We start from the raw sequence: 19059 nt of genomic DNA, 5'->3' as shown, positions 1-19059 counted from the left end.
TCCATCAGAACTCTTTTAACTTTGACCCTGTCTCTCTCCTTCCCCAGAATTCACATGCTGCGTGTCGGACTGAGCTATCCCTGTTTCATCCTATAAGCCAAGACTCGCTACACTGTCCTGCTGATGTTCACAGTCGTGCCTGGGAAGGAGGCAGCCCCATTTCCAGTCCATCTCAGTGGGAGACAGACACATGTGCCCCCTGGAGACTCGGTGGGGCAGGGGAAGAAACTGTGGGAGTGCACGTCCCCAAAGCTGCATCTCCATGTGTGAATCCGTGTCACCTCGCTTTCCTCTCAGAGACCTCGCTGTCCCACGGCGGGACCTGCCTGAAAATTGAGGGGACGAGGGAGCCCCTGCACCTCCTCCTTCTCTAGCCCTCTGCTCCTAGGCCCAGCGGCTCCTCGGGCAGCGGGGCTGCTGAGAGCTCAGATCTGCGGCTGCCCTGCATGTGTCCGCTCAGCCCTGTCGTAGACACCACGATGGTGTACAGGAGGGACATGGCATCTTTCTGAATGGATTTTTCTTAAGAAATGTGCCGGTGTTTATGCCGTTCATGATATCCCCCCATCCTTGCCATTACTGTCACTTGGCTTTCTCTCAATAGGCTTCATCTTTATATTTTTTAACGGGGAAATTTTGCTCCCACCCCTGCATTCTATATTCGGCTCCCCCTCCTCCACCCTTCCTAGGTACAGAATTATGAGATTCTGACAGAAAAATAAGAAAATCGTTTTTGGTAAGCCTGTGAGCTCTTCACATCACGTGTATTCTATTGTCGGAGAGAGGCTGGTGTCCTGCTTGGTTCTCCCTGGTCTCAGCTCCAGCAAGAGCAGGTGTTTAAACGGAGTCGAGCGTGTATATCACTGTGACAAGCCATTCGTGTACTGCCCTGTTCCCTTACAGCCCAGCCAGCCGCCAAGGACTTGCAGCCAGGTTGGTCCTTCCACGAGTCACAAATCACCCAGGTTTGCTTTAAGCAGACGGAATCTGTTTGGCCTACGAGGGTGAAGTGAGAGATCTGTGTGTGCAGGTGAGTGTGTATGTATGACCACGAGCCCCCCACCTTTCTGGCCCAGACAGTTCTGTGAGCACATGTGCCTAGGCCCCGGGAGACGTGCCTGTGACCCGGTTTTCCCTGGCTTGGGCTCTTCCTGTCTGCCCTCAGCACCAGCCCTCGCTGGCACGGCAGGCTGGCCATTCTGCGGCTCTGTGCACACAGCCGCAGGGGCAGGAATAGCTTAGTGCCCCACACCCCCCCCAGGCACATGAGTCTGGCCACTCCCCTGTCCTCCATTTCAGGGACAGGCTGCAGGGCACAGGCTCACGGCACCGTGAAGGAAAACTGGAGTCTGGCCTTCCAGCTGTCCCTGGGGTCTGCAGCTGGATGAATGGCCAGACAGCCAGGTGGTGGCAGGACAGAATGACTACAATTGAGTTGACACTCCCCCCTACCTCCACCCCCCCCCCCCCCTGACCTCCCAAGCAGAGTGCAGTATCGCTAAAATGACGACACTGTAGACATCCAGATCCTCAGAGGCTGGGTTCAGCTCAGCAAAGAGAACACAGTGGATGACGGCTGAAGGCGATGCCGAGAGATCGAGCTGCCTTTTCCCTCCAGTTCTGCAGCCAGCATGGCTTCTCTTCTCAGGAGCTGCTTCTCACCTTTGGCATTTGCAAGGGTGACCTGGGGATGTTCTCACCACTACCAACTCTTGGAGCTGTTTTGGCTTGTGGCTTGGGGCCCCGATGGAAGGCCTGTGTCAGAGGTGTCCAGGGAGCAGGGCGGAGGTGATAGGCATCGCCCTCAGGGTTCCCTGCAGAGAAGCCCCCTCCAAAAAGCCCTGGGAGAAGAGGCAACTGGCACTCTGCCTCCCATGCCACATGGTGTGTTCTCTCTAAAGAAAGACATGGGAAGGCCGTCTTGTGTCCCGCCCTGGATTTATTGTCACACACGGACACAGAAGGTGCAATGGCCCCCTGGCCCTTACGCGCACTTCTCCTGACCCATGTGATATGTGACTGTTGATTAGAGAAAAGTCTGCTGCCCATGACTCTGCTGCCAGCTTCCTTCTCTCTGCCTGTTGGGAGAGTCCCTCCTCACCCAGGCCTAGGAGATTTGGAGTTGGGGGCCAAGCCTGGTCTGAAAGGAGAACAGAGAAGCCCACCCACCCCAGTTGTAGCTCCCATTTAGCTCTGGGACACATGCAGTTTGCATTGAGCCACATGTACCAAGAAAGCTCTTCACCTTGTAGTAAGAACTCCAGGTTCTGCAGCCCCATCCTCCTACAAAGAGGCCGTTGACGAAGATCTTACGTTCCCATTTCATCTCTGGAAAGTTCCCAGCATTCTGATTGAACACTCCAGGGACTGGAGGAACGACACCCAGGAGCCTCTACCCTTTGCCTTGGCCGTTCTGAGCAGTTGGTGCTGAGAGGGTTTCCCAGCCACCCTGTTCCTGGGGCCCGAGTGTCACCATTGTGCAGTGAGCTTGTGGGGTGGGCATGTGGGATCCGTCTGCACGGCCACAGCAGACGTGCCCAGTGGCACTCGCTGTGCTGAGCCTGATCTGTGTTCCCTTGGTTGAAGACACAGAAGTTCACAAGCCATCTTCCCCCTCTGCCATCACCACCTGCCCACTCCTAGAGATGGTGTCAAAGAGGAGGACAGACTGGTTTTCAGCCCGCCTCTCACAGCTGTACCTTGCCCACAGCCCCGTTTCTATCAGTCAGCGTCCAACTGGGGAAACAGAAGCCACTCCAAGTATTTAAAACAGAGGAGCTTTAATCCAGAGAACTGTTGAACACAGAAACAAGAAGAGCGGAGAGGCCGAACAGGAGAATGAGGGGCAGCCCAGAGGTGGAGAACGACAGCAGGAAACTGCCACCACCCGAAGCTGGTGGGACATGGGGAGAGGCTATGTTACGAGAGCATGGGGACTAGAGCCACTGGGAGGAACTGGGGCCCACAGAGGCCGATCTCGTGGGAGCTGGGGCCATGGGGAGGCATGGTCCCTGCCGGAAAGGTCCCTGCTCCCCAGGTGTGGGGGACAAATAGCCTGGCTTCTGCTTTCCTCGTGCTCTGCAGTTTCTTCAGGTGCCTCTCGTTAGTTAAACCCCACTGGAAGCCAGATGACCTGGGGTCCCAGGAGAAGCTCGCTGCAGTGGTCAGGCCCACCACTCAGAGCAGAGCGGGGGAGGTAGAGGAGAGGGTCTGAGGGCAAGCAGGCTGGGATGTGTGTGGCCTCTGTCTGCCCTGTGTCATGTCCAGCCTGGTGTTTATGTCCCCATGCTATCCTAAGACCCCGGTGAGGGTAGACAGAGGAGCTGCCCCTGTGGGGGGTTCATAGACTCTCACTCACCTAGAGAGGAGAATGCTTTTGGAAGGGAGGGGGGAAAGCCTTTATTCTTAACGGCTGTCCCTGTTTTCCTTTGGGGGAATTTACGCATTTAGCAATCCCACCTCACCATTCCCCTCAGGAAAGCCATGTCCTAGTTTTCTGTCCATCCCTCCCCTCCATTCCCTCTGTCCCCAATTTCTGATTTTCCCTGCCAGAGGACACTAGCCTGGACCATGCATCAGTGGTCATGAGTGTTTCCCCAGGATAATTCATTCAGAGCGTGATATTGCAGTGTGGACTGTCTGTCTGTAAGTAGATGCCGTCTACTGATCAGTTTGTATCGTGTTTCCAATAAATTTCTGGAGATTATGCCTGGTTTTATGCTGTCCTTTGCTGGGATGGTGGCTCAGCCGGAAGGCTCAGTGCGCGCTCGCCCCAGCGCTCAGCATCAGGTGCTCCTTGTCTTGGGTTCCCTGGCCCCCTGCGTAGCTCACAGGCCAGGCTGGTTAGGCTGATTTGCCCCCAGCCACACTGAGACTCTCAGAGGCCTTTCCCCAGGGTCTGCATTTTCCTCTACTGTCTCATAAGCCACATCCTGAGGACATGAAGCTAGGTCACTCCAGGAGGTGGCCGTTGACCCCTATGTCCCCTGGGCCTGGAGGTATGAGGAGAAACCTTCCCCATCAACCACTCCTGCACTGCTGTGCCCAGTGCTGGGTTGTGGGGCTGTGTGCTGGGCCCCCGCGTGAGAAGAAGGCTACCGAGCAGGTGACATGGACCCAGGAGCTGCACGTTACACAGATGGAAGTCCAGCACCTTCTTCTCAGGCCTGTAAGTAGAAGAGAAATGTCTGAGTTTTGTTAAAGGGACAGGGAGCCTGATCCAAATGCCTGGCATTCTCCACTGTTTCCTGAGTGCCGAAACCTGCTTTGTAGAAATGATTCTCTGTTGTGCATTTTATTGCCTCAAACCTGTTTGACTGCAGTGTAGACTCTGTGTCAGGTGCTGTGCTAGGAGCCACTGTAGGTTCACTCAAGGACCCCTTCAGCCCCTGTCTGTGAAGCGCACCTATTCTTTGCCGAGATTTGTGAGAGATTTTTTAAAAAGAGAGAGGGGGACACCGAGTTTCTTTCCAGGGTTTCACGAGAGAAGCAAGGCTGACATACAAGGTTACCAGAGACCAGAAGCCTGGTAATCAAGGCTGTGTCTGTTCTTGCAGGAATTCTGGGATAGAGGGCTCAGTAAGGCAGGACTAGTGGTCAGGGAAGGTTTGTGGGAGCAGGGGGACTCCTCAAGATGGAGCACAGTAGCCCTGAGAAGTTTCTTTTTTCATTTGTCTCAAGTGTGTTCATAATTGCTCACTGCAGTATTTTTATGCTGACTGCCTTAAAATCCTCGTTAGACAATTCTAATATCTGTGGCATTGCAGTGTTAACAGTCCGTTGTCTTTTCTCACTCCAGCTGAGATTTTCCTGGTTCATGGTATGTCCGTTGAGTGGTTTTGATTGAAACCGAGAGGTCTTGGGTATATTCTCTATGAAACTCTAGGGCTTATTTCAGTCTTCTGTTTTAGCAGGCCTTGTGTGAGACGGGGGGACCTGCTTTGTTACCGCTAGAAGAAATGCAGGCCTGGGATCTCCACTGGGCTTTCACAGACCCTGGGGTCAGAGAGAGAGAGGCTAGGTGTTTTGTTTCCTTTGCAAAGTTTTCTTTTTCTTTCTTTTTTTCTTTTTTTTTTTTAATTGAGCCGTAATTAATATATAACACTGTATTCGTTTTAGATGTACAACACAATCATTTCATATATATAATATCAAAATGATTACCACAATAAGTTCAGTTAATAGCCAACACCACACATAGTTACAAGTTTGTTTGTTTGTTTGTTTGTTTCTTTATGGGAACTTTTAAGACTTACTCTCTTGGTAAATTTCAAAGTCTGTCTGACTTCTTTCAGTTAGCGTAATGCCCTCAAGGTCCATCCATGTTCTCACAAATGGCAACATGTCCTTCTTTTTTATGGCTAAATAATATTCCTGTATGTGTCTGTGTGTTCACACCCCGCGTTTTCTTTATCCATTCATCTCTCAGTAGAGACTTCCATTGTTTCCATGACTTGGATATTGTAAATCGTGCTGCAGTGAACATAGGGGTGCAGATACTTTTTTTTGAGGTAGTGATTTTGTTTTCTTCAGATAAATATCCAGAAGTGGAATTACTGGATCATATGGTAGTTGTATTTTTCCTTTTAATTGTTTTCATTTTCATTCATCTCTAAGTATTGTCTTATTTATCTTATGATTTCTTCTTTGATCCATTGGTTGTTTAAAACTGTATTTAATTTCCACAGTTTCATGAATTTTCCAGTTTTGCTTTTGTTATTGATTTATTTTTTAATTATTTGATTGGCTACAGCTTAACAGGCTACTTGACTGTTTGTGATTCATTGTCCCTAGTGGGTTTTTTTTTTTTTCTTTCCTTTTTTCCTTTTTTCCTTTTTTCTTTCTTTCTTTCTTTCTTTCTCTTTCAGACAGAGAATGAGCAAGCAGGGGAGGGGCAGAGGGAAAGAGAGAGAGAATCTCAAGCAGGAGATTCAGTGTGGAGCCCAACACGGGGCTCAATCTCACGACCCTGTGACCATGACCTGAGCCAAAATCAAGAGTCGGATGCTTAACCGACTGAGCAACTCAGGTGCCCCTGTTATTGATTTCTAACTTCATCCTGTTGTAGATAAAGATACTTTTTATGATTTCTGTCTTTTTAAGTCTGTTGAGACTTAATCTACGGCCTAACATATGCTCTATCTTGGAAAATGTTCCATGTACTTGAGAAGAACATGTTTTCTGTTGTTGTTGAGTGGAGTGCTCTGTACGTGTCGGCTAGACCTAGTTGGTTTATTGTGGTGAGTTCTGTTTCCTTACTTATTTCTGTGTGGTTGTTCTACCCATTATTGAGAGTGGGGTACTGAAGTCTTTATGGCTATGGAACTGTCTTTCTCACCCTTCAATTCTGTCCAGTTGTGCTTTATATATTGTGATGGTCTGTCATTAAGTGCATGTATGATTGTAATTGTTTTATCATCTTGCTGTATAGAACCTTTTGTCAATATATAGTATCCTTCTTTGTCTTTTTTGATTTAAAAGCTATTTTGTCTGGTATTAATATAGCCCTCTCTTTTGGTTACTATTTGCATGAAATATCTTTTCCCATTCTTCCACTTTCAACCTGTTTGTGACTTTGGATCTCAAGTGAGTCTCTTGTAGATAGCACATAGTTGGATCTTATGTTTTTATCCATTCTGCCAATCTCTGTCTTTTAATTGATGAGTTTAATCCATTTACATTTAAAGCAATTACTGACAAGGGGGGACTTACTTCTGTCATTGTGCTATTTGTTTGCTATATGCACTATAGCTTTTTATGTTTCTCATTCCTACATTACTGTCATTTTTTGTCTTTTGTTAATTTTTTGGTAGTGAAGGGTTTAAATTCCTTTTGTGTATATTCTATAGTTATTTTCTTTGTGGTTACCATGGGGATTGCACTTAACATGCTAAAGTTATAACTCTAATTTGAATTTAAACCAGCTTAACTTCAATAACGTACCAAAAACTCTCTTCCTTTATAGCTCTATCCCTACCCCTTTTGGTTGTTGATATCACAGAATTACATTTTTATACATTGTGTGCCCAAAACCATAAATTAATGATTCTTTTAAATGCATTAAATTATGTAGAAAAAAAGATTTGGAGTTAGAACCCAAAGTTATAGTAATATTAGCTTTTATACTAATCATTGTTTTTCTTTCAATGTATTAGTCTTTTAAATCATGTAGAAGGCAAACAAAAGTACAGTTACAAACCATTGTTACAATAACACTACATTTAATATGTACCTATGTATTTACCTTTATTGAAATCTTTACTTCTACTTGTGGCTTCAACTTACTGTTTAGTGTCCTGTGATTTCAACTTGTGAAACTCCCTTCATCATGTCTTGGTGGGCAGGTCTTGTGGTTACAAACTCCCTTTCAATTTTTGCCTCACTGGAAATTTCTTGATTTCTTCCTCACTTTTTTTTTTTTAATTTTTTTTTTAACGTTTATTTATTTTTGAGACAGAGAGAGACAGAGCATGAATGGGGGAGGGTCAGAGAGAGGGAGCCACAGAATCGGAAACAGGCTCCAGGCTCCGAGCTATCAGCACAGAGCCTGATGCGGGGCTCGAACTCACGAACCGCGAGATCATGACCTGAGCCGAAGTCGGCCGCTTAACCGACTGAGCCACCCAGGCGCCCCTCTTTCTCACTTTTGAAGGACAAGTTGCCACACACAACGTTCTTGATTGGCAGATTTTTCTTTTAGTACTTTGAATATATTGGTCCACTGCCTTCTGGCCTCCAAAGTTTTTGATGGGAAATCTGCTTATTATCTTAATGAGCCCCCTTGCATGTGATGATTCACTCCTCTGTTACTGCTTTTTATTTATTTATTTATTTATTTATTTATTTATTTATTTATTTAATGTTTATTCATTTTTGAGACAGAGACAGAGCATGAACGGGGGAGGGCCAGAGAGAGGGAGACACAGAATCGGAAACAGGCTCCAGGCTCTGAGCTGTCAGCACAGAGCCTGACACAGGGCTCGAACGCACGGACCGCAAGATCATGACCTGAGCCGAAGTTGGACGCTTAACCGACTGAGCCACCCAGGCGCCCCTGTTACTGCTTTTTAAATGCTCTCTTTGTCCTTTGTCTTTTGAAAGTTTGCTTCTAATATGTGTCAGTGCAGGTGGGTCTCTTTGAGTTTATCTTTTTTGGAGTTCGTTGAGCTTTGCCTCATGAAGGATTAGCTGAATTGTTTTGTCCCCCACTGATTAATGGCAACAATATGCTTTTTAACCAAACTTTGGTTAAGATTCTCTCCTTCCCATAGGCCCCTGAACTTTGGCCCACCTTCAGCCTGAGCGAGCACACAAACCCTGGCCTCAGGGTGAAATAGGCTGGCCTCAGGGTAAAACACTCTGATTTACTATCCTATCATGCCTTTCATCTCACTTCCTGACACTCATTCTTTTCTATAAAAGAAAAGCTCTTTTTGCCTAACTCAACATGACACATGCAGGTCTTAGGGTTCTCCCTGTTGCAGTAGTCACATATGCCGGCCCTCACCCCTCCTTGCAAGTGTCCCCCCTCCACTGCTGCCCTTGTAGTAATCCTTCAGATAAAATCTCTCCTTACTAAATCTGGATTTGATCTTTCCTTTGACACCATGAATATGTTAAGAATATCAAAGAAAGAGACTCTGTAAATTTGGATTAGGTCATAAATGCCTATGTATTAATAAAACCCCACGATAAGCAATGTGAATCTCTAATCAAAAACCACTGGCCTGGGGCGTGTGGGTGGCTCAGTCGGTTAAGCCTCTGACTTTGGCTCAGGTCATGATCTTGCTGTTCATGGGTTCAAGCCCCGCATTAGGCTCTGTGCTGACGGCTTGGACCCCAGAGCCTGCTTCAGATTCTGTGTCTCCCTCTATCTCTGCCCCTCCCCTGCTGGCGCTCTGTCTTTCTCTCTCTCAAAAATAAATAAACATAAAAAATTTTTTTAAAAACCACTGGCCTGGGGCACTTGGGTGGCTCAGTCAGTTAAGCATCTGACTCTTGATTTCAGCTCAGGTCATGATCTCATGGTTCGTGGGTTCGAGGCCTGTGTCAAGCTCTGCACTAGCACAGAGCCTGCTTGGGATCCTCTCTCTCCCACTCTGTCCCTTCCCAGCTTGTGCTCTCTCTCTTTCAAAATAAATAAATAAAACTTAAAAAACAAAAAACACACTGGCATACAAGGTACTAGATTTGAATCAAAGAAGTAAAGGGGCGCCTGGGTGGCTCAGTTGGTTAAGCCTCCGACTTCAGCTCAGGTCACGATCACACAGTGAGTTCGAGCCCGCGTCGGGCTCTGGGCTGATGGCTCAGAGCCTGGAGCCTGCTTCCGATTCTGTGTCTCCCTCTCTCTCTGCCCCTCCCCGGTTCATGCTCTGTCTCTCTCTGTCTCAAAAACAAATAAACGTTTAAAAAAAATTTTTTTTTGAATCAAAGAAGTAAAGTTGCAACCAAGCTAACAATTTAAAAACCAACAAATTGGGGCGCCTGGATTCCTCGGTCGGTTGAGCGGCTGACTTTGGCTCAGGCCATGATCTCGCGGTCTGTGGGTTCAAGACCCGCGTCGGGCTCTGTGCTGACATTTCGGAGCCTGGAGCCTGCTTGGGATTCTGTGTCTCCCTCTCTCTCTGCCCCTCCCCCACTCAAGTTCTGTCTCTCTCTCTCTCTCTCTCTCTCTCTCTCTCTCTGTCAAAAGTAAACATTAAAAAATAATAAAAAATAATAAAAATAAAAACTAACAAATTATGATTAATAACACTGACCTGTTTTTGTCTAATATCAGGCAAAGCAGCACTAGGACTCTGATAAATGGCAACCTGTCATAGACAGTTAGGGCACTGACAGTTCTCCAGAACTTCCTGTACAGCATACAATTTATGAAAATCTTATGTTAATAACATTTTACCTGAATGAAAGCATCTCTTCATTTAACAAACCTTTCTGTGCTACTCATTGATAGTAATGTATCAGATAACCCTAACTGTAATACCTCTCTTTTTACAAACTTGAAAAATCCTTGGGGTGCCTGGGTGGCTCCATCGGTTGGGCGTCCGACTTCGGCTCAGGTCATGATCTCGCAGCTCATGAGTTCGAGCCCCACATCAGGCTCTGTGCTGACAGCTCAGAGCCTGGAGCCTGCTTCCGATTCTGTGCCTCCCTCTCTCTCTGCCCCAACCCACTTACATTCTGTCTCTCTCAAAAATAAATAAACAACAACAAGATTTAAAAAAAAAAAATCCTAAATGATTTTCTGGAGACCCTCTGGGAAATCTCAAAGACAGTTTTAGGTGTGAAAGATAATCTTCAGAATTTGATTTTTTTAAATTTTTTTTTTCAACGTTTATTTATTTTTGGGACAGAGAGAGACAGAGCATGAACGGGGGAGGGGCAGAGAGAGAGGGAGACACAGAATCGGAAACAGGCTCCAGGCTCTGAGCCATCAGCCCAGAGCCTGACGCGGGGCTCGAACTCACGGACCGCGAGATCGTGACCTGGCTGAAGTCGGACGCTTCATCAACTTACCCACCCAGGCGTCCCTCAAACACAACTTTTTTTTTTTTTTTAATTTTTTTTTTCAACGTTTATTTTATTTTTGGGACAGAGAGAGACAGAGCATGAACGGGGGAGGGGCAGAGAGAGAGGGAGACACAGAAGCGGAAACAGGCTCCAGGCTCTGAGCCATCAGCCCAGAGCCCGACGCGGGGCTCGAACTCCCGGACCGCGAGATCGTGACCTGGCTGAAGTCGGACGCTTAACCGACTGCGCCACCCAGGCGCCCCCAGAATTTGATTTTTTTAATAAAGATTTTATTTATAAAATAAATGACATGTATCCATTATTATGGTATCACAGAGTATTTTCACTGCCCTAAAATTCTTCTGTGCTCTGCCTATTGCTCCCCCACTCTCCACTTCTACCCACACCGCCCTCCCTGCCTACCGCCCCCCCCCCCCCAAACCCCGGGGCAACCACTGATCTTTTTACTGTCTCCATAGTTGGCCTTTTCTACAATGTCATTTAGTTGGAAACACAGTATGTAGCCTTTTCAGATTGGCTTCTTTCACTTATTTATATGCATTTAAGAGAGGATTTGAGGAGGACAAAACATCAAAAGCTTCCGTCAGGAGTTTTGAGCACTTAAGGTAGGATTATGGATTACTGTAAAACAATATTTGGATATCATATTTTTTTTATTTATTATTTTTGAGAGAGTGAGCAGGGAAGGAGCAGAGAGAGAGAGAGAGAGAGAGGATCCAAAGTGGGCTTTCTGCTGTCAGCACAGGACTCGAAATCACGAACTGTGAGATCATGACCTGGGCCGAAGCCAGACACCCCATGGAGTGAGCCACCCAGGCGCCCCTACCATATATATATTTTTAAGTTTGTTTATTTTTTTATTTTTAGTCATCTCTACACCCAACATGAGCTTTGAACTCATGACCCTGAGATCGAGAGTTGCATGCTTTTCCAACTGAACCAGCCAGGTGCCCCTTGACTCCCACAATTAACTAAAATAATAGTAAAACATGGGGACCTGGGTGGCTCAGTTGTTTAAACATCCGACTTCAGGTCAGGTCGTGATCTCATGGTTCATGGGTTCAAGACCTGCATTGGGCTCTGGGCTGACAGCTCAGAGCCTGGAGCCTGCCTCGGATTGTGTCTCCCTCTCTCTCTGCCCCTCCCCTGCTTGCTCTTTCTCTCTCTCTCTCTCTCTCAAAAATAAACATTAAAAATGTTTTTAAATAATAGTAAAACAATTTTTAAAGGAAACATGATCGTAAAGAACCTTTGCTCTTTCAAAAGTGAGACTTTATTCTCTTAAATAATCAAGGACATGATATAGTCAACCTAAAGCATAATTTTTTTTTAATGTTTATTTTTGAGAGAGAGAGACAGAGTGCAAGCAGGGGAGGGGCAGAGAGAGAGGGAGACACAGAATCTGAAGCAGGCTCCAGGCCCTGAACCATCGGCACATAGCCCGACACGGGGCTCAAACTCAGGAGCCGCGATATCATGACCTGAGCCGAAGTCAGATGCTCAACCAACTGAGCCACCCAGGTGCCCCAAGAATTTATTCTTTTAAGACACAGAATCTTTGCCCTCTAAGCAGATAACTAGAAGGTAAAGAAAACTTTTAACCAAGTCCTTATTAAGAGGAGACCGATAATCCAAGAAAATTTTGTCATTTTAACAGAGAAAGCCAAATTCTGATTTTTGGATCAGTATAATAATTTGATTCTAAAGCTTTTTTTGAATATCATGTCAAAAAACCAATCAGTGCTTAGCCAGCTTTGACCCAAACTCATGTAAATTTCTTTCTGCAAAAGTACAACTTTCTATATCCATACACACCCATTATATTGCAACTTCTCAAAGTGGCAAAAATGAACATGTTTATTAATAGACCTAAATATATATATATATATATATATATATATATCTCCATCCTTCAGTACCATATAAAGAGGCAAAAATACATAAACTAAAACTTATGCTTGAAATAATGTTTCAGGGGGCGCCTGGGTGGCGCAGTCGGTTAAGCATCCGACTTCAGCCAGGTCACGATCTCACGGTCCGTGAGTTCGAGCCCCGCGTCAGGCTCCGGGCTGATGGCTCAGAGCCTGGAGCCTGTTTCCGATTCTGTGTCTCCCTCTCTCTCTGCCCCTCCCCCGTTCATGCTCTGTCTCTCTCTGTCCCAAAAATAAATAAACGTTGAAAAAAAAACTTTTTAAAAAAAAGAAATAATGTTTCAGTATTTTATTTTACTAAAAAATTATTTAGGAATTAAATGAATATCCATTATCAAACCCAATTTAGAATCAATCTAAGATTTTTAGGTTACCTAAAGTTATCGGACACTATCTTCTAGTTGACACACAACAAAATATAATTACTCTTGAAATGAAAGGTTATCAGAATAATGATTCAATTTGATTAAACATAATTTTATTTTTCTTTCTTTCTTTCTTTCTTTCTTTCTTTCTTTCTTTCTTTATCTTTTTATATTTGAGAGAGAGACAGAGACAGAATCTGCAGCAGGCTGCAGGCTATGAGCGGTCAGCACAGAGCTCAAAAACCTTGAACTCAAAACCCGTGAGATCATGACCTGAGCTGAAGTCGGATGCTTAACCGACTATGCCATCTGGTGCCCCATAAATGTTTCATATTCTTAAACATTAAATAAAAGCAGTGCTAGCTTATTTGATCAGTAAATCTGTAGGAGTTTAGGAAGAACACACCTAAATAGAATAAAATGTAAGCTTATATTATACTTTTTTTTTTTTTTAAGTGACCGCTTGGAGTTTGTTTCCCACTTGGTGCAAGGCACACGATTACAGGGTGTCAGGAAGGCTTGTGTGTGGCTTGGATAGTAAAGAGTGGGATTCTCTCGACTTCCTTTTTGGTGCTTTGTTATTTTGATCTAAAAGAACCCAACTGTTTCCACTTGCTGCAGCCTGCCTAGTCTACGTGGAGACAGGAGGGGACAGGAGGGGCTCTGATGAGCCTAGCTCCTCCTGAAGAGGGCCAGTGGCCTCTCGGGACTGGGGACGGGTGTTCCGTGTTCGCTTTGCCAGACTGGCCACCAGGCTGCTGCTTCCTCATGGCTTCCAGAGTCAAGTCACAGGCGATCAAGTCGCTGGAGGCCTGGGGAGATTCCGAGCGTGTTGCCATGAACGAGAGAGTGGACTTCCCAAAAAAGAAACTTGCCATCCAGTGACCTGGGTCGGCTTTGGAGGGACCGGGGTGGTGAGGGATGGCTTCCCCAGGATACTCTGCACCTCCACAGGAGCTGTTACTGGCAGTGGAACCCAGGCAGCGGTAATAGTCGTGGGTGGCCATGAGCAAACTGCTGGAGGGGATGGCTGCCATGCTGTCGCTTGTGGGCTAGTGGAAACCTCCCATGCGACCCCTCGAGGGCCTTGGCGCTCGATCAAGATCACAGTGGCAGGCACGGGATGCTAAGGACCCATTTGCAGAGACCGCCTAAGGCAGCTCCACCACAACTCTTGCTCTAAGCTTAATGCTGACAATTCAGAGAAGACATAGCTGTTTTTGTTAAAGTAATATTAGTGTCACTTGCAAAAAATATATATAAATTATGTGATAGATAACTCTTTTTTTTTTCTTTTAAAGTTTATTTTGAGAGAGTATGTGGGCGCATAAGTGGGGGGGGGCAGGAAAAGGAAGACACAGAATCCCAAGCAGGCCCCCGCACTGGCATGCACTTGCACGGTCAGGGGGGAACCTCATGCCAGGCTGGAACCCACAAAGGGTGAGACCATGACCTGAGCTGAAATCAAGAGTCTGATGCTCAACCAACTGAGCCACCCAGGTGCCTCGTGATGTTGAATTCTTAAAAAACATTTGAGTTGTTTTAAACATAATGTGTATTCCTCCTCCTTTCCCTCCCTCCCACCCCCGCTTGTTGAAAGTACTAGAAGTTCAATTTCCTTAATTTGGAGGAATTTTAGGAATATTCAGTTTATATAAGCCTCCATCTCTAAGATAAATAAGTCTCAATCAGAATAGAGGCCCTGTAAGAGATATGTGATTTAACTAATTTGATAATCTGAAGGTAAGAAAATACTACACACTCAGACACAAACATACAAATAGGGATTATAGCTTCAGTTCCAAAATTTTAGCCATGGGTCAAGAATACACAGAAAAGGGGCACCTGGGTGGCTCAGTTGGTTGGGCCTCCAACTCTTGATTTCGGCTTTGTCATGATCCTAGGGCTGTGGGATTGAGCCCCACGTTGGGCTCCGTGCTAATGTGTGGAGCCTGCTGAAGATTCCCTCTCTTCTCCCTCTGCCCCTCTCTCCTGCTCACACACTCTGTCTAAAACAAAACAAGAGAAGGAATACACAGAGAAAAACAAAACTCAGTTTTTGAACATTTCCTATCACTGCGCCGTTCTCTTCTCAGTGCTTACCGATTCTTAAATTGATTTGAGTTCAAAATACACAAAACAGAAGAGTAGCAAACTAGATGCTTTGTTGTCTTTCACCAACAAGGACAAGACCTCTATAAACCATTATATCATTTATCAGCATCTTCCCTCATCCCTCCTGAAGGTCACTAGAAGTCTGCCTTCCTATCTACTTCCCCACTCCCCCCTCCCTTCCCATTGCCCTGTCTCTTCCCTCTTTCTCTCTCTGATTTAGACTCCAAATTCCACGGTGTCTGATTTAGCTTTCCTTTGCTTTCTGTACAAGCACCGGTCTGACAAGGGCCAACAGTGGGGCAAAGAAGCTGCAAGGACTGCCTTATAAACTCTAGGCATTGTTTGCATACAACAACTCATGACTAGGTTTTTCCTAGAAAAGAATAGTCAGGGCTCTTCTTTTTTTTTTTTTTTTTTTTTTTAATTTTTTTTTTTCAACGTTTATTCATTTTTGGGACAGAGAGAGACAGAGCATGAACGGGGGAGGGGCAGCGAGAGAGGGAGACACAGAATCAGAAACAGGCTCCAGGCTCCGAGCCATCAGCCCAGAGCCCGACGCGGGGCTCGAACCCACGGACCGCGAGATCGTGACCTGGCCGAAGTCGGGCGCTTAACCGACTGCGCCACCCAGGCGCCCCAGTCAGGGCTCTTCTTGCTCCCAGTTCTCAAATGTAGCTGAACACTGAGCAATGTTTACTGAAAACTCTGGAGTGGTTCAGATTCTCCACTGTCTGGCACGTCTTCCTCCCATTATTACAAACCAGAGAGGCCTGACTTACTGTCTGGACAGAGTCCTTCACTTACTTGTGAACTGGAAGCCCAGGACACTAGGGGACCAGAAGTTCCTTGCCCTCAGGGGTGTGCTTTGGCAAAAGTGATGGAGAAGCAGTTGGGCCACCGAAGACCAATATCCTTGTCTTGGCCACAGAGGGCTGTTAGGTGGCCCAGCTCAGCACAAGCCCCAGGGAGTCTTCTCGGTCATTACTGACTCGGCAGGGGGACAAGGCTCAGCCCAACTCCACTGATGTGGGGCTTCTGGGACCCATGGCCAGAGCCCCTGGACATTCACCATAAAGGAGACCTGGATGGCTGGTGGTGTTCAAGTGGCAAGTAGCAGAAATTGCTTCTGGCCGGTTTATACTCAAAGAGGGATTTATGGGGAGGATTCTGGGAATTCCCTCAGGCTCCAAGAAAGATTTGGGATGCCCCAGGACATGCAGGGTCTCCATGGAGCATAGCCATGACCCTGACTCAGCTCCATTAGTCCAATTAGGTATGGCCTGGCCCTGGAAGGGGAGTAGATATTGTTGGACCATTCTGGAGATGACCATGGGCTGTCTATTACAACCACACAGATGCTATCAACAAAGTCCAAGATCAAGGTCTAATAGGGTTGGTTTCTGATGAAGCCTCTCCTCCTGTAGTACAGATGCCTGCTTTCTTGCTAAATCCTCACTTGGTCCTTGGGGGCAGGAGCAGGGCAGGGGGCAGTTGGAGCTCTCTTATGTCTCTTCTTATAAGGATACCAGTCATATTGGGTTAGTGCCCCACCCTTATGACCTCATTTAACCGTAATGACCTCCCTAAAGGCCCTATCCCCAAACACAGTCATATTAGGACTTAGAGCTTTTTTTTTTTTTTTTTAATTTTTGTTTAACGTTTATTTATTTTTGAGACAGAGAGAGACAGAGCATGAACGGGGGTGGGGCAGAGAGAGAGGGAGACACAGAATCGGAAACAGGCTCCAGGCTCTGAGCCATCAGCCCAGAGCCCGACGCGGGGCTCGAACTCACGGACCGCGAGATCGTGACCTGGCTGAAGTCGGACGCTTAACTGACTGAGCCACCCAGGCGCCCCAGGACTTAGAGCTTTAACATAAATTTGGTGGGAATATAATTTAGACCCTACCAAATCTCAGTGGTCAGAGCTGGGTGATGGCTCCCAGCTGCCAGGATGCTAGGGACGTGGGGAACAGCATTGTTCTGACTGGCTTACATTAATCATGTCCCATGAATCCTGGGATGATGCCCTGGACCTAGTTGGAATTCTGTTAGCAAGAGCAAATAGGGGATGGTGTTAGGTGGTTAACTGACAGAGTCTGCTGCACTTTGTGTAGGCATGCTTCTGACCAAGCATTTAATCGTGAGCCCAGTAACACAAGAACAGATTCATTCTGGCCACCTCCTCCCACCACCCCCAGGAGACTCAGCCGGTCTCTGCCTCCAGGCCTCCATGCACCGATCCGGCCCACACTTTCCAGGTCCTGATCGTCTTCTAGTCCTTCAAGTTTGTGAGCCACCATCTCCTTTTCAGACATTCCTTAAATCGCCAAAATGATTCCTGTTGCCTACATTCCAAGAGTGCCACTAAGTACTCATTTAAACAATATGGTAATTGGGGCGCCTGGGTGGCTCCGTCAGTTGATCATGCGATCGAGCCCCAAGTCAGACTCTGCACTGTGCATGGGGCATGCTTGAGATTCTCTGTCTCCCTCTCTGCTCCCCTCCTGCTTGAGAGTACATGCTCTCTCAAAATAAATAAATAAACATTAAAAAATAATAAAATAAATGATAGTAATAATATGCACATATATATATATTTTTCTATTTTGCTACATAGTCTTCCTATTCATAATTTCAATGCCACAGATGCAGACGGTCTTCTCACCAGAGGTATGATTGTCATTTACGAGCCCTTTCTTCTTTTTTTTTTTTTTTTAATTTTTTTTTTCAACGTTTATTTTATTTTTGGGACAGAGAGAGACAGAGCATGAACGGGGGAGGGGCAGAGAGAGAGGGAGACACAGAAGCGGAAACAGGCTCCAGGCTCTGAGCCATCAGCCCAGAGCCCGACGCGGGGCTCGAACTCACGGACCGCGAGATCGTGACCTGGCTGAAGTCAGACGCTTAACCGACTGCACCACCCAGGCGCCCCGAGCCCTTTCTTCTTTATTGCCAAATATCTCCAATCATTTTCTATAATAAATTCCTAGAACTAGGAGTGCCTGGGTGGCTCAGATGGGTAAGCATCAGACTCTTGATTTCAGCTCGGGTCACGATCTCATGGTTTGTGAGTTCAAGCCCCATGTCGAGCTCTGCACTGACAGTGTGGAGCCTGCTTAGAATTCTGTCTCCCCCTCTCTCCACTCCTCCCCCATGCTCCCTTGTGCATGTGCACTCTCCCTCAAAAATAAACAAACATTATAAAAAAAGAAAATTTCTGTCAAACCACATGTCCCAAGTTCTGGTTTGGGAAGTATGGGGATGTGATGAGAAGGGACATGGGGAAATGGGTAATATTTTATTTGCTATGATAGTTACACACACATGTGTACTTCCCTACATGTATACCCACATGCACCTTACACACATGTATGCACGTTCATGCACACAGCAACAGTTTCCTCCTAGGTTTTGTCTTAGTCTGTTTCAGCTACTCAAACAAAATACCACACACTAGGTGCCTTATAAACAATGGAAATTTATTTCTCATAGTTCTGGAGGCTGGGAAATCCAAGATTAAGGTGCCAGCAAATGCAGTGTTTGGTGAGAGCCTGCTTTCTAGGCTGGCTTTTCGCTGTCCCTCACAAAGGGAAAGGAGCAAGGGAACTTTCTCGGGCCTCTTTTATGAGGGCACGAATGCCATTTGCAGGGACTCTGCACACATCACCTAATCGCCTCCCAAAGGCCCCATCTATTAATACCCATCACATGGGACATTAGGTTTTCAACGTTCAGACCATAGCAGTTCCCTTGTGGAGTCCCTCGAGGGATAGAATAAAGGAACTGAAGGTGAACAGAAGGGGGTAAATCCTGCCAGCAAATGTAAAGTGGAGGAATGCAGAAGGCTTCAGTGTGGCCAGGAGCGCCTCCAAATCTCTCTCTGGCTTCTTTTATTCCATTATCCCTGACCCAAAGTCGCTGCACCTCCCAGTTTCAAAAGTTTTAACCACTGGTCCAGGAGCAGAGGTTGATTCTGGGACTGGATATGAGGATTTAGAGAGAAGAGCCTCAAAAGTGGATGAAGACCGACAAACCCATCCTCCTTTCCCTGAGGCAGGAAGCGAGTCTGGCTAATGACCAAGGTATCGCGCTGCCTGGGGCTGCAGAGAGTGG

General features: G+C 46.4%; 2 protein-coding genes across 8 annotated transcripts in view; one reads left to right on the top strand and one right to left on the bottom strand.

The window, feature by feature from the left end:
* Window positions 1-3706, top strand: part of MTA3 (metastasis associated 1 family member 3) — a 224164-nt gene extending 220458 nt beyond the window's left edge. For all 7 annotated transcript variants that reach the window (XR_006703650.1, XM_045447009.1, XM_045447008.1 and 4 more), the window contains one exon: window positions 48-3706. Coding sequence is in view for 6 of the 7 variants with exons in the window: in XM_045447009.1 (XP_045302965.1) it covers window positions 48-73 (26 nt within the window). In the remaining variant the exon portion in view is untranslated. The remainder of the gene's footprint in view (window positions 1-47) is intronic.
* Window positions 3707-13273: 9567 nt separating this feature from the next.
* LOC123579731 (pancreatic progenitor cell differentiation and proliferation factor-like) lies at window positions 13274-13888 on the bottom strand. The gene has a single exon (XM_045443798.1). It carries the CDS (start codon window positions 13864-13866, stop codon window positions 13456-13458), a length of 411 nt encoding a protein of 136 aa, XP_045299754.1. The 5' UTR covers window positions 13867-13888; the 3' UTR covers window positions 13274-13455.
* Window positions 13889-19059: the final 5171 nt, after the last annotated feature.

The sequence above is a fragment of the Leopardus geoffroyi genome, chromosome A3, assembly GCF_018350155.1.
Source record: "Leopardus geoffroyi isolate Oge1 chromosome A3, O.geoffroyi_Oge1_pat1.0, whole genome shotgun sequence".
NCBI lineage: Eukaryota > Metazoa > Chordata > Mammalia > Carnivora > Felidae > Leopardus > Leopardus geoffroyi.
This window is presented reverse-complemented; position numbering and strand designations above follow the sequence as displayed.